Source organism: Cyprinodon tularosa, unplaced genomic scaffold, assembly GCF_016077235.1.
Source record: "Cyprinodon tularosa strain WSP-4 unplaced genomic scaffold, ASM1607723v1 ctg45, whole genome shotgun sequence".
Classification (NCBI taxonomy): Eukaryota; Metazoa; Chordata; class Actinopteri; order Cyprinodontiformes; family Cyprinodontidae; genus Cyprinodon; species Cyprinodon tularosa.
The window spans coordinates 1,648,591-1,664,558 of NW_024039174.1; the positions used below are offsets into that span (position 1 = coordinate 1,648,591).

At 35.7% G+C, this 15,968-nt stretch overlaps 1 protein-coding gene across 3 annotated transcripts in view; it reads right to left on the reverse strand.

The window, feature by feature from the left end:
- Positions 1–250: 250 nt before the first annotated feature.
- The window catches only part of slc6a9 (solute carrier family 6 member 9), an 89,734-nt gene continuing 74,016 nt past the window's right edge, over positions 251–15,968 (reverse strand). For all 3 annotated transcript variants that reach the window (XM_038300508.1, XM_038300507.1, XM_038300506.1), the window contains 9 exons: positions 14,207–14,339; positions 13,960–14,094; positions 13,773–13,876; positions 12,128–12,365; positions 10,656–10,790; positions 10,458–10,557; positions 8,538–8,638; positions 7,677–7,847; positions 251–6,162 (listed from right to left, as the gene is read on the reverse strand). In XM_038300508.1, the coding sequence (XP_038156436.1) occupies positions 5,911–6,162; positions 7,677–7,847; positions 8,538–8,638; positions 10,458–10,557; positions 10,656–10,790; positions 12,128–12,365; positions 13,773–13,876; positions 13,960–14,094; positions 14,207–14,339 (1,369 nt within the window). In that variant the 3' untranslated portion in view covers positions 251–5,910. The remainder of the gene's footprint in view (positions 6,163–7,676; positions 7,848–8,537; positions 8,639–10,457; positions 10,558–10,655; positions 10,791–12,127; positions 12,366–13,772; positions 13,877–13,959; positions 14,095–14,206; positions 14,340–15,968) is intronic.

Sequence of the window (15,968 nt, forward strand, 5' to 3'; positions counted from 1 at the left end):
TAGAAAGACAGTGATGCTACTTACTGATGTCAAAGAGCACCTGCTCTTTCTCAAAAAAAAAAAATAAATAAAAAAAAAATAAAATAAAAAAAGGCTTACTACTGGAATGATTGGTTTTAAAACTGTTGGAATTATTCAGTCTAGGATATTGGCCACTAAGCATTTCAACAAGAAAAAAGCTGTATCAAAATTTGTGCTTGTTTCTGGATGTTCGCTGTGCTTCTTTTCTTTTTCTTTAATCTCATATTTCTTACTGCTGTTTATCAAACTCCTTTTTTTATTTGGCCACCACAGTGTTGTGTCTTTTTTAATGTTATCAGCATTACTCCATCTTGTGGACTGTAGGAGCAATTGCATACCCAAATTAAACAGTACAATTAGAATATGTGCAAATGTATTCCAAATAAGTGCTTCATTAAGTCTTTCCATTAAGACTTACATAGACATTTAGAAAAAAAGGGTCACCATTTCTGGGAATGTGCTTAATTGTCTTAGACTCAGTCTTTATTTAAAGATCAAACGTAATTAACCTCTTTCTAACTGCTTGTATTAGTCTACTTTAGTTTAGCATAAAGATTAACTGCAGGCCCACTAGCTATGTCCCATAACCCTTAAAAAACCAACATACACATTATTTCATTTGTATACCGATCTGTTGATGATTGTATGTGTTATATGCTTGACTATTTGTTCAGTTCTGCAACTAGAACAACTCTAAGCAGTGTGTTTTACTCATGGTATGATAACATTTGACTAAAAATATATTAATGCGCCTTAAAATGTGATAAAATGTATATTACCCTCTAACTGCTTTATTTAATAAGAGAAAAAAAATCTAATTGCAACTGGAAACTTAGTGAAACTGAATGAAACATAAAACGAATATTATGGCCAACATTTACCTAAGCTAATTTTAATATATTCACCCACTAAATTTAGTATTATTTATTTCCTGATGACCAGAATATTAAGCCTTTCTTGTATTTGCATTTTTAATGTGCATGGATACTAACTCCCTAAGTGCAATTATAAAACTTTAATAAGTATTATGGTTTGTGTGGTTATAGTTTCTGCATCGCAATCGTCCATGTTTTCATCTTCTGAAATATTAACAGATTATCTCGTAAACAAGGGAAAAATGGCAACAATATTGCCGTTTTTTAACTCTTCTGCTCTCTAGGCGTTCTACAGTTTTTGAAACCCTGGTTCCTCATGTCATTTTTCTGTCATCTTATATATAGTAGGTGTTAAATGTAGGAATTATATGCTGACATTTTTGGGGGATTTTGAACATATATTGTTTTATAATTCTCAGTATACCTTGATAGTGGCCCGTAGGAATATAAAGTTAAACAGCAGAACTTAGGCTGGGGATATTTTTTTGCAAAAGTTGAAATTTACATCTGGCCTTATGGTCACTCCCTCGGTGGGACTGTTCTTTGGGGACTAACTAAATTGTTGTGTTGCTACTTTTACTAGAATACTAGCTAATATCAACATGTTTCACTTAATTTTCCACATTTAAGTTCTAAAAAGTCATATTCACAAGTGTAGATTGTATAGTGCTTAGTGTATTATTGATTTTTTTTTTTAAAGAACATCTGAAGTGCATCTAGATTGTTTATTTTCACACATATATGATGTTATAGTAGACCAACAGCTATTTTAGACTACATTCACACAGTTGGCAAATCCAATCTTTTTGCCCAAATGCAACTCATATCCAACTTTTTAAGTAAGCAATGTGAATGGCCCAATTCTAATATTTTCACTGCCCCCGAAAAATCTGATTTGAACTATTTCCATATGCGATACTGAATTGAATACATATTGATAGTCTTTAAAGAATCTGCAGTCTGAACAGTCAAGCAGCATTTTATACACCTTTCACATTATGGCCCTGGTGTCTGAATGAAAAATATTTGTTTGATATGATATGTTTTTTTATTTTCATTTATTTAATCATTAAAACCTACTGCATGAATGTAAGTCTCAAATATGTCACTGGCTGGAGATCTATGACATTTAAATAGGTAAATCCATCCTAGGGAGCCCTCTCTTAGATTTTTCTAATGTGCAATTCAGAAAATCTGAATAAATAGTGCTGGAGTTGCAGGAAAATTTTGCACGGGTGGTACAAGGCTACCATAAGGTCAGAATTCTCAGAGAAGTGCACACACCTCATAAAAACTCCTACTAGCGCTTTTGTCAGAGATCCACACATGTAAACTACTGTTCACACACATTTTACTACAAATATCATGAGGCATGGGTGTACGTTCAATATCTGTGATTGTGGTTGTAACAGAATCTTAGGCTTATGTCAACTTTCATCACTTTCAGGGCGGTACCAGCTGGAGAAAGTATACCAGTTGTGGTCTGCCACTTTTTAGGAAATACCTTCTCCTTAAGCAGAAAAGTTTTTTTTCTGATTTTGGCAAATAACATTTAACAAAGCATATTTTAGATAATTGCTAATCTCTTCAATAGTTGAATGCTGACTTCATATGCAACAGCCTTTTTTTATCAACTGATAAATCTATAAATAAAATGATAGACATTAAAGAAAAAGCCTAAAAAGTTCTGCAAACTGATTAGAAATGCAAATGTTTATGTTCAAATAAAAACAAAACTTAATTCAAGCCTTACTTCCTGCAATATAGACAGCGAAGCTATGGTTAGCTTAGCACATATAGCTACTGCTGATAGAACACATTATTGTGTTAAATTAAGTTACTTAATGATGATGTAGCTTAAACAACTTTAACTGTGTGAACAGCAATTAGCCTGAAAACACTTTGCTTATATTAATAGCCACAACCAGGAAGAACTACTTTTTTAAAAGGTGGGATTTCCTAAAAGTAGCCAATTACAGGCAGTTCACTTCCTCAAGCTGGTTCCACCCTCAAAGTGCCAAAGGTTGACATAAGCGCACAGACACAGGTCCACTTGAGAGTAGGAGTAAAGACACAGGTGCATTAAAAGCCAGCCATGAGAACAGAGAAGGAAGGCCTCATGGTATTGAATCTGCACCCATACGTCCAAATTGCAGTTAAAGTAATTCATATAGTGTTTTAAATAAAACTGCTAATATCAGTATTTATTATGCATGTGAACTTTTTGCAGAATTCTGACTTTACAGGCTTTTTGCTGCCCAGTTTCTGCTCTTTGCTAAACTAAGTATTTACTTTTTATGTAACACTATATGATATTCATAGCTAATTCCGGTTTTGAAACAAAAACCTGCACATAGGAATGAACTACATTGAGTTGAGTTGTTTACTCAGTGCTCACCGGATCATAACAGTCACACCAAGTGATGTTTCTATTTTGTGCCAACAGAATGCACCATCCTGAAGAAAACCTGCTGCACTCTATAGCAAATGGTCACTGCTGATAAAGATAAAATAATTTCACCACACAGTATGGTAAAATTACAGTCACATTAAGATGTTTGAATCGGGTATAACTAAATTTTTTACCAGAATCAGTGTTTGTATTCTGCTAAGCAACAACACAGCTCAACTGGATATTTACCAACCTCTCCTCCTAAAGAGTTCCTCTCCTCTCAGAAGAGGAAATGACAAACATGGTAAATCACAAATCTATAACTTTTATGTTTTGTACAAAATAAACATATGTTGTCTTTTATCATTATGTACCAAGTTACTTTACAATGAGAGGTAAAGAGACGACATCTACAGAGAGAACGACACTATTGCAGCTATATATAAAACTAGAGAATTAATCGCTTAATTTTATTCTGTTTTCTTCTGGAAACAAGCAGCATCTCACCACTTTTTGTCTCTCAAACAGCTTGGCTCAGAACTTGAAACAAGAGTCTTGTAACACATTTAAAAGTTCCACAGACAGTAAAGCACCGACACTTGGTCAGTTTCTAAATTGTACTTCACCAATAAGATATGCACCACTCATGTAATTCAGGTTGCATGCCAGATGGGGGCAGACTACTACGACCCATTAGAGACACCGACTATAATACACATTCTCCTTTAGAGATCACATCCCAAGATGCACTCAAAAATAATGCCTGGAAGACTTAAGAAGAGATGGCACTTCAGTATGTATTCTGAGAGCTGCATTGTGTACATATGTGGGTGTTCTCAGACAATGAATAAAGTTCCGAGGTTTCAGTTCCTGTTATAGATTCCACAGGTAAGGAACCGCATGGACCCTGAGAAATGGGCAATAGGACCTCTTCTGTCAAAAATAACAACAACAAAAAATGCTTCACATGCGATAATGTAATGACAGAGAGTGTTACAATATTAATCCTTAATGTCTTTTTTTCATAAAAGTTAGGATCTAAGCAGCTTTAATGAAAACAGATAACTACAGGGGAAATTCCTGCAGAAAATCAGCCTAAAGTGGCATTCATATTCTTGTATTAAGTTAAATATTTGTGCTCTTTATGGTTCATTTGAAGAAAAAGCAGCGTAAGAAAACAAGAGGCTTGGTCCTAAACTGAGATTAACTTAGTCTGAGTTCACTGTGTTCTGTGGTAAATGCTGTATTCAGAGAATTATATGGAAGGCCAAACCTGCCACAATTAACAAAAACAGAAATAAACAAATGGCTCAATTGATATGCCAAAAAGCAAGAAAAAATACTGCAGTAATGGCAACATTCTATATTTGTTTAGGATTTAAACTATAATAATTTTTCAGTGTTACTATCACTCCTTTTTAGTTTAAAATTTTTGATTTGAAGTTTTATTCATATACTTATTTATTTCCTTAATTTCTTGCTCTTTGATTTTGTGACATCTCTATTTTTTGTCTTTTATTGTTCACTTTATCTAAAATAATTCTGTTTTGACAGATTTAAGCTTTTAAAAAATACATAACAAGACATTAAGGTTATATGCCTAAATTTACAAAGTATAAAGTTGGTGGTCAATAATAAAGTACAGTACATGTTTTAACAAAATTTAAGCATCTTAGAGGATGTAGAAATAAAGAAGAGTTATAATTAAAGAGTTAAACATTTAAAATAACTAAATAAATATCAGCTGAACAAGTAGAGATATTGGAGTAAATAGACAGGAAGAATAACACATTAATAAAGTTTACCAATACAAATTATGGCACTTTGTATACCAGTATATGTTTGGGTATATTCGTTTGCACATTATTTATTTTTTTAGCCAATTATATATTTCTATCTTTATCTTTTTTGGAAGCAGGTTGGACCCTTCATATCTACGAGCATGATTCAGTGTATCCGCCTCCTTTTCTGGCTGCAAATTTAAGCCTAATATCATTGTTCCGTATCAGATGGCCAGTGCCGACACGGTTTGCCGTCCCCCCTCTAGGCTACAGCACCACAACAGGTCTCCAGCTGTCTGACTGCTGCCACTACAAAGTCATCCATCCCAAACTGACCCAGCGAAATGAATACAGGAGAACAGTGTGCGTCTCTTTGCAACTGCATGCACAAAACGAGCACATGCAGCTTCACAATCTACTGTACCTCTAACTGCTGATGAGGATGTCATTTACAAGTTTTACAAAAAAAAATGAAAGGAATAACAAACTGCATAATTAAATTATGCAGAAACAAATTAACAACTCACTCCCACACACATGTACACACACTTACATGCTTACAAACACACAGCTCTTTTGGATGATGACCCAATTTCTTTTATCCTTTCATTTTTTTCTTCATTTATCTAGAGATAACACGCAGACAGATAGAAGAGGTTAGGATAGATATAATAAGCCCTTACAATATGTAAAGGTCTCCAGCGAATGGGATCTCCCCCACAGAGAACTGTGGGAAAGTAGGGTGAGGATGGAGGAGAAGTGGGGAAAAGGGAGGAAGAGAAGGAGGAGACCGGAGGCCGCAGAGGTCATGCCCAGTAGCGCTGACAGAGAGGGGTGGCGTCTATGCGCTGGGGTTAGGGTTGTTGTGTGTGTTGGTGGAACCGTTGCTTCCCTGGATGGTGAGGCTAATCTCCTCCTTCTTCTCCTTCTCCTTAGCTTTCTCCTCATTGTGCTCTTCTCTGAGCTCCTCCTTCTCCTTTAGGGGTCGGGCCTCAACGGTGTCACCAGAAGCCATCGGGGCGTAGCGGCCTGTTCTGTGCTCGGCCAGGGCTGGGCCCCATTTTGGATGTGCTTGGCATGCATGCTTCAACCGCTGGAAAGAAAAGGTGGACAGCGACAATTCATGAGGAGACAAATCTTTAGAAAACAATTATATCAAATATAAAAATTTTAAGTTTTAAAAAAAGATTATGAAAACTGTATTTATTGATCTAATAATGCATAATGAATAAAGATTTTTCCATTTCAAAATCGAAAATTTGTTACATTATATGCTTGTATATCTTTTAATCATTTTTTTTATTACTGGATTATTCTTGAAAACAATGCATGGTTTAAAAGTGTTTTTGACTTTAACATTTTGAAACCCAGTGCTGCAGTAATATTCATATATCTTTACTGATCACAGTGAATTTAATGATGAATAGAAGCCGAGAACAGGAGAATTTACGTGGAATTATGTAAAAACCTGCAAGAAAATTGTCTGATTCTATTTTTCAACTAGCTAAAAAAAACAGGCTAGAGCAGTAATACAACAGGTTATTTATATCAAAACATATTCAAGTGTTAAAATTCAAACTTTAGCCCTAAATGTAGATAACCATTTGTAGCAAGACTTGGAAACTGCTTTTCAAATATGCTCTCCATCTAATCTAATTGAAGCTAATTAACAAAGAAGATTGTGCAAAAATGTTAGACCCTACATGTGCACAGCTGGTGTGTGTTCAGTGGGACTAAACTGAGCAGCAATATCACATCACAGGGAGTTACTTTGTGTTTGTTTAACAAAAAGCAGTTAAATATTTAGTATTAGGGAACATTTTGAAGAGCTAAAAGCTGTTTTGCACCTTTAGAATCTGTTGATCACCTCTTATTTTGGCTTTTAAAAAGCATACCCTGGATTTAAATATATATTTTCCAATAAAATATTCTTACTGAGCACAAAAAGCCTCTGCTGACCTCACTATACCCAATGGGAGTGGCAGCCTAGTGGTTAGGGCATAGGACTTTGAATCCTGAGATTGTGAGTTCAATCCCCCACTCCCACTCTGCACAATGGCAGCCAACTGCTCCTCAAGGGGATGGGTTAAATGCAGAGAATTCATTTCATTGCTCTGTACTTGTGACAGTGTAATGACAATAAAATTGAATTAAATAATACTGATACAGTCCAATAATCCAGAGGATTTCTCAAGTAAACTAACTTTTTTCTTTGGGAAATTGTAGAATGTGACACTTGTTTTTGCTAAACGGCATCACAAGCTTAGTCCACCTAATGAAGGTTATTAACACTCAAATGGCTCATTGAAAACTTACCAAATGCAAAATGACAAAAATCTGGATTGTTCTCTGTTAGGATAATTATTTAAAATTTGAAAACATGATTTCATCACGTTTTTCTGTTTCATTTGATTTACAACATTTTATGACATTGTCAACATCAACTTTTAAGTAGAGGCAACAACACCAACAACCTATAGTACCAGTACCTCAGTGATTGCAAAACATTTCTAAAAATGTAAAGAGATGCTCTAGTTATTTCAAGCACAGGTTTCCTTTAGAGCAGATATAAATATGCAGAGCAGCCTTTTCTTGTCTGTACTGTACCTCTCTGAAGGTAGTCCCTGGGGACCTGGAAATCTTGTACAGGGCATAAACGGGTATGCAAATCACAGAGGATAGTGCCATGGCAAAGCCAATAGCCAGAGACCAGCCAGGATACACGTATTCATTGTAAGTGATAGGCTTGTACTGGATCACGGTAAAGATTAGGATGAACTGCAGAGAAACAGAAAGAAAACAAAACAAAAACAACACGTTAAGGAATTTTCTTTTTTCAGCATTATTGACCCTATATGGTTGATAGATTCGTCCAATGAATCTTGCCACCTAACAGAAAAATCCTTTGATTTTAGTCACCAGTCAACTTCTCTTGTATTTGGCCTAAAAAAGCTTACAAGATTTTTTCATAATGCAGTTTTAAAATAACAGTATATAACAGAAAGAGACATAACATAATCAAAAAAATATTTCACTCAGTCAAAGCTAAAATAAAAAAATTATAAAAGTTCAATGGCAGTTTTAACAAGGAGTTGGAGTTTGCCTTTTGCATCCTATTATGCAAAAAAGAACAAAAGTCCAAGATATGACCAGTAATCCAAAAGAATACATTTCTCAGTTGACAGAGTAGGCATGAAAGGACTAATTTGGCAGTTTGGGAAATATTGTTGACGGCAGCTTCATGCGTTCATTTCCCGTTCCAAAAGATTAGCTTTCAGTAATTTATTCTAGAAAGAAAAGCAGTGAGCCTGGAGATTAGCTCTAATGGTAGCTGAAATGTAGGTCAGCTCCCTAACAACTAACTGGTCAACAAGTCAGAAACACTTCTTCAAATATATCTATGCCTTTAAACGACCGTACAGGCTTTCTGGTTTCAGAGTGTGTGGTAATGTGTGTGAGTGAACTTACAGAGATAATGACAGGTGAGATGAATCTCCAACAGACTTTGAAGAAGAGAGGAGGAGGGAAGCCCAGCATCATCTCAACATCCTTGAAGTAGTTCCTGTGACCTGCAAGGGGAAGCAAGTTTTAACCAGTAAGTTGAGTCTTACACTAGGTTTTAGTTGCAAAATACAAAAGAAATGGACATTTGGCTGTTCCATCACTTCGTTTGTCTTTACGTTCTCTTAGGGAAAAAGCTTGATATGTTGACCTTCTGAATGTACCTGATCTATATTCTTTAAAGCATTTTAAACCTTCCCTGTTCTTGTTTTGACTCTGAAAAAAAAGCCCCTCTTTGCTCAGAATAACAATGACTCTCCTGACAGCTTTGCTTAGTTCAGCTGACAGGTTTACTGAGATCGAAGTCCTAATTAGGGGGAAATGCCCTGCTGGAAACTGGCGGATGAGTCATCTTTAAAAACAACTGAACAGCGACTGCAGGTTAATTTGCGGGAACAGGCTCTGATGAGCTGATTAATTGCTTTAATGCTGCTACAACTTGGGAAATTCTGACATATTGGAATAACTTTATTTTAAGCCAGTGCATTAGATTTAGTTCTGTTTGCTTAGGGATAAAAATAATAATAACTAAAACATGTTTAAAAAGGTCTAATCCAATTATGAGGTAGATTTTTGTTCTGTATTGATGCTCTGGTTTCACTGTAACTTGAGTTTAATGGTTAATGCGTTTAAAATAGTTTCTCTAGTTTTTTTATTGTATCTGATGAACTGTCATAGAAACTTAGCAAATTGTTAATCTCAGGAGTTTAAGGAGCATGACTGATAGATTTAATCTCTTCCATGGTTACCTTGACTCTCTAAGCAGCTGACAGTAATGTCTTGGTACATTTGCAGTCTTTGTTTCTACTTCTAGAATTTGGATTAAACGGTGCTCATTGAAATGTTCAAAGCTCACATTTTTTTGTAAAGGCTGCGCTGATCAATAAGCTAATAAGGCAAACATAGATTTTTTTTCCTGTGAGGTTTCCTTAAGTAGTCTTAAAAAAAAAGATTTTAAATGTTTCACTGAAGTCTTAAGGGACTGGAGATTTACCTTTCTGATTTTCATCTAATTTATCCTTCACTTTCAAGGGCACAACATCTCTCCCTCTCCATTCATTTCGTACTTTTTCGATGAGGCAACATTAATTTGCCCTTCTACAACCAAACATGTGCATGTGAAATTTTAAGCTTGTACACACAAAGGAACACAGAAAAGTTGAAAGATGTTCATTTTTTTGCAACTGTGTCACAGCCCAAAAATGATCAGTTATGGTTTCATTGACTGGTGATAACTCAGAGAAACACACTGAAGTCTGCAACCACTTTCAACATGGAGGAAGACACTTTAGTCCAATTTTCCTGTATTGGATGAATTCAGTCATTTTCAGTAAACTCCTCTGACTCGTCATCCTTGCTGCCTTGTCTATCACAGACTGACAAAAACCCTCCTACTCCATAATCAAACATCTTTGTTGAAGACAAGTGACCTGAGAGCACAACTGCTGTCCGTCCCAATGATTACTACTGAAACAATTTAAAAGCAAACATGCCAGATGGAAAATAGATTGAAGGTTTGTTAAGTATGACTTCATTTACATAATCATCTACACCATAAAAAAACATATATAATGGGTTTGCCTTGTACCGTCACTGGGGATTACTGCATGTGCGCTTTTGCCTTTGTTCTCTATAAGCTTGCTGATATTTTCATGCTGGTCTGTGTGCCAAGCCTGAAGAGCAACAATTAGCTTAATATATCCCTGTAGGTGCAGTGACGCAGACAGTGAAAAAAAGACATTTCTTGACAGTAGTTGAACATCTTCTTTATATTCTGTCAGAATGTGACTAGTTAAATATGGTTATGGACAGTGCACTCCTGCTTACCATAAATATACATGATGCAGATGCACATGATGCATGAGATGACGACCAGTGAGAAGCTGGCAGCATAGTTGTCCATCAGCAACAGCCAATAGATTCCTGCCTATGAGCGAGACATAAAAAAGAGACAAGATTGCACTAAAAATGGGTTCTAGACAAGGGCAAAGAGTCTGTATTTTTAAATATGGGTCCATGACTTACCTGTGTGGTCAATGGAACGCCCAGCAGGAAACCAAGCACAGCCACTGAGAGTGTGACTACTGTCTTATTTCGAATAATCCAGTCTGTGCCAATCTCGTCCACGATGGCTGTAACCAACGTCTCCAACAGGCAGAACTATAGGAAAAAAAACAGAAAGAAAAAGCTATTAATCTACCTTTACATAAAAAAGCAAAAAAATCAACATTTAAGGGCTGCCACCAACAGTCCATAATGACCACTGAGAAGAATATCATTAAAACTTTGATATTTCGATTATAGAATATTAATGTTTAGTAACTGAGTTTTTAACAACAGAGATTTCTATTAGATTTTAGTGAGGAAAACATGACTAAAATAATTTGGTATTTAAAAGTGCATATATTCAGATTTTCTGCACATAATTTATCAGAAGTATCATTTAAATGTTATAACTGTATATAAAAAGGTATCATATCAGCAAGAGGTGGTGGCAGCATCATGATGTGGGATTGTTTTAGACTAAAAGAAGTAAATAAGAGAGACATTTTGTTGCAAAATTTGTTAATGATCTAAACTAATTTGTATCACTGGTAGAGAATCTATTTTCAACTTCAACTTCAGGTGATCAAATAATTTAAAATGTATTCTTTAAAATATTACACTTTTGCATTGCTAAACAATCAGCAGGAAATACAATAGCAATTTAACTGGGTTTAAATGAGGGAAATTTACTGGGTCATCTTGAGGAGCCTACCTTTATCCTATATTTCAAAGCTATTTTACAATAAAAAAGATGCCTTAAATAAAGTTTAAAATGACATAATCTAACAAACTGAAGGGCACCAACATTGGTAGCCAAACAAGAGACAGTTGGTTTCTATGTTACTGTTTTTTTTTTGTACTCTCTAATTAGCAAAAATACAATAAAGTAGGGATGTCCCAATCTGATATTGATATTGGAAAACTGTTCAACAAAAAATGGTACAACCCAAAAAGAAATATAAGCAAGCTGATAAAACACTCATGTTACATGTTTATATGTGCTTCTGTTTAAAGTGTATTTAACCCACTGGTTGATGATAAATTAGTCATTATTTTTTTCATTATTTTTTTGTTATTGTTATTCTCTGTTTGAGTAATATCTTGAACATGAACAGGCATTTAAAAATATTCCACACCACAAAATTTGTAATAAAAATATGTATGATTCGTGCTGATATATCATCGCATCAAACGGGTATTGATCCGTACTCGGGGCTACAATATCAGTATTGTATTGGAAATGCAAATGTTTGTATTCCCTTGAATACATAGAAATGTTGATAAACATAATAAATTATCTGTAAAAGAAAAAAATGAACAGCAATGTCTTTGGCTGACCTCAACGTTACCGTTACCTTTCAGGACCCTATAAGTTGGATTTGTTAAACAATAAAATAACCTTAGCACTGCCGTCTTTATTGTGAATTGTGAGTACAGCTTCCTGTTCCCACCTGAGTTCCTAGTCCCAATAGTATGAGCATGAAGAAGAACAGTAGGGACCACAGAGGAGAGATCGGCAGCAGAGTGAGAGCTTCAGGGTAGGCCACGAAGGCCAGTCCGGGGCCGTGGTCAGCCACTTCAGACACTGGAACGTTCAGGTTGTGCGCCATGAAGCCCAGGATGGAGAAAATGACAAAGCCGGCATACACGCTGGTGGCACAGTTAGTTATGCTGATGATGATGCTGTCTCTGCACAATGGAACAGAAAGAAAAGATAATGAGAGGTATGATACACTCTACTGACTATAACAACACCATTACCAACTCCTTTATCTATGCCAAGCACAGGGATTGTGTCAAGAAAATGTTCTTGTACTGAAACCACTTAACATCTCTTCAGGGTACTTTAAGAACTAGTATGTTTGTTCCTTCATTTTCTAAACAAACTTTATTGTAAAATTTGTAGAATGAAGGTGTTCAGTGTTACTGACACTAAGAAATATCTTTAGTAGAAAACTTTATGACAAAAATAGCTAGATAAGTTAGAGATCATCCAATAATTCCATTAGAGTTTTGAAAATCTAAGATCTTTTTTCAATGAATTGGATGAATCAGATCCAACAACTTCCATCAATTTTGATCCAAAACCAAATCAACAGCATGTACTCTGATGCATCTTTTAGGCTGAATAAAAAGCCTGCCAAAATAAAAAGATATAGACGCAAGTCTGACATGTCAAAGCTGATCTACTCTTCCTCTTTTTGTCGATTCTTTTGTTACATCTGCTCAAACTTTTTGAAGGTTTAGGTGCAACAAAGGGAATTATGATTACATTCCCTATTAAGGTCATAAAGGCTGATATCTTTGATAACATTAATGTCTGCTTGTTTCTTATCCCTGAGACTTGGGGTCTCTCCTACCCTCTGCACTTCTGCATATGCACCAACTGGTGTTAAGGAAGAGCAGGATGTGTCTCTGCAGAGACTGTGCTGCAGAACACAACACAGGCTCACTGGCACCTCCATGCAGCTGCCTGGACAGATAGTGCTATCTTAAGCTCCTAGTCCTGGAACAAATTATATCTTCAACCTCCCTCTTTGCCCTCTGGAACCTCCTGTCAACATGAGGGCACAATCTTGGGAAATAAATGACACATTTTGTTCCTTTTTATCTCTCACTTCCTACGTTTCAACCTTCTCTAAGGCTGATTGCTCTGTCCCTTGTTGACCAAGCACTTAGCAAACAATGTCTTAGCACAGATATATATATATATATATATAATGTATAGATATATGTTATCTTTTTACTTTTTCTGGAAAGTATATTTCTTAGTTTCTTACATTTTTATGGATGAGAGAACTGAACGTTTTACAATCACCTCACCTTCCATTAATCGATTTTCCTGGCTTCATTTCTAAAATATATCTACCCCTTAACCTTTTCTCATTTTCTTTTATTACAAACAGATACTTGAGCTTATTCTGTCGGCAGTTTTTACAATAAACCAACTCGACAGCCTTTTTAAGTGAGAAAAAATCTTAGATTTAAAATGTCCTTTGTATTCAACCCTTGTGTTAAATAGCTGCAGACGTTTTAAACTCCTACACCTATTATCAGTTTTTTTTTGTGTTTTTTCAGTCAGTCTTTAAGACTAACCTAAAGCAATTGTTGTGAAACTTGTTATAAGAAGCCATAGTGATGAGACCTCCCCAGGCACAGCCCAAGGAGTAGAAGATCTGTGAGGCAGCATCTCCCCAAACCTACAGGAAAACAGCAAAGAAACAAAGAGAATGTCAGAAAACAAACTATTTAGTCTTTATTTGCCAGGTTAGATCAGTAGTACCTTTGCATCAAGGACCTTCTGCCACTGTGGAGTCAGGTAGTACTTGATTCCATTAATAGCTCCATCCAGTGTGATGCCACGGATAAAAAGAATGGTCAAAACCACATAAGGGAAAGTGGCTGTGAAGTACACCACCTAGACACACGGTAATTACAGACAGCTGTTGAAATCAATCTCAGGAAAGCCGATATGGAACTTGTCTTTGAAAATGTTCAAAACACTATTAATATTTAATTTACAGCCTGACCTTTCCTGAGGACTTCACACCCCTGATGAGGCAGAGGAAGACCACAACCCAGGACACAGCCAGGCAACCCAGGATGGGGAGGCGAACCTCTCCAAAGTTTCCAATATCATCCGAGATATTCAACACGTAGTGTCTGAAAAATAAAACAAGAAACAGAATTTTTAAATGTTTTAGTTATTATTCACAATATAATGTTTTTTTTTAAGCTGGATTGTTGTTAAAAGAGTAAGAAGCGATACGATCATCTTCGAGCGTTTACAATTTATCCCCATGCTTTCTCATTTGTTATAATTCAACAACCCTAAACCTCAATATATTTTATTGATTCTATTGGTATTGAACATATTTGTTGTTCAACAAAATATTTCCATGGTTTTATTGCCAGCCACCAAGCAGGGGTTTGCAGTAAGAACATTGAGTGAATATTTTTTTCTTTGTCTTTTAGATGTCTCTTTCTTGCACATCTAGTAACAAAGATTTTTTTACCAGATTTTTTAGCAAAATAGTTCAAGCTCTATTTAATTATATAAGAAAAGGCTTAAACCATACATTTTCTTACAGCAGATTCTCAACTCGAGCTGCTTATGGGCTTTAACTAGGGCATTACTGCCTATGAATATGTGACCACATGTATTGTAGCTTTGTCTGTAGATTTAAGTCTAACTGGAAGCTGATGCTCCAGTCTAGTGGAAAGATGCAAATGCATAATGAGTTCTAACCATTTTCCCATTAACTGTGATCAGCTTTGTTTTTGAAAAAATCCGTAAGTTCACAGCTGCTGCAACCATGTTGACACGTTAAGGATGGTGTGCAGTCTTCTGCAGCTCATCCTGTTACCACAGGTCTCTTGGCTGTTACTCTGATAAATGCTTTGCCCTTGCCACATCTTCTTCTCGTCTCTCTTCCTTAAAGGCCAAATTTGTGAGGTGTCCAGCTAATAGTTATGCCGTTGGCAGGTCCTCCTCCATTGCCACGGGGCCTCTTGGCTGTTTCTGTGATTAATGCTCTCTACGCCTGGCCTGGCAGTTTAGGTGAAAGGGCATGTCTTTGTTGCTTTGCAGCTTTGCTATACTCTTTTCATTTCCAAATGATGGATTAAACAATGTTCCGTGTGATTTATCCCTGACCGGTTTGCTGTTTTCCTTGGTCTTCATCGTGATGTTTGATCAATGAAGTTCTAAAGAAAACCTTTGAATCTTTAACAGATTGCACACCTTAAAATATTAGTAATTTCCTATTTAAGCAGCACACAAAAAACACCCTCTTTATGAGTATCCTTATAATTCACAATTATCTATTACTTTGTCTAAGTTTCACAGACGTTTTGATTTTAGCGTGTAAAAAGGTGAACATTTGTAAACGATGTGAATACTTTGTGAGGCACTGTAAGCCTCTTTTGGTCATGTAATCCCACAATGCTCAAATACAGTTGTGTTTTGTCACATCTTGTTTAAATATTTGATAGCGGTCTGCAAACATGAGCTATGTTTACTTTAAGCTTATCTTCCTGATGGTATCCTGTGCCAAATACGATTATCCTTTAAGACTGTCAATAGAGATTACCTGTCAAGTATCTTTTATTGCAATAATGCATATGGACAACTAAAGCATGCACAATCAGGTTTGTTTAGCAATTATAAGTGCAATTTTATCTTAACAAACAAAAAAGTAAAGTTTGTGCCTCTTGAATATAGAAATCCCTTAATTCTTATATTTGATTTTACCTACTGCTTCCCGCAGCTTCTTTAAATGTTATTGTTAA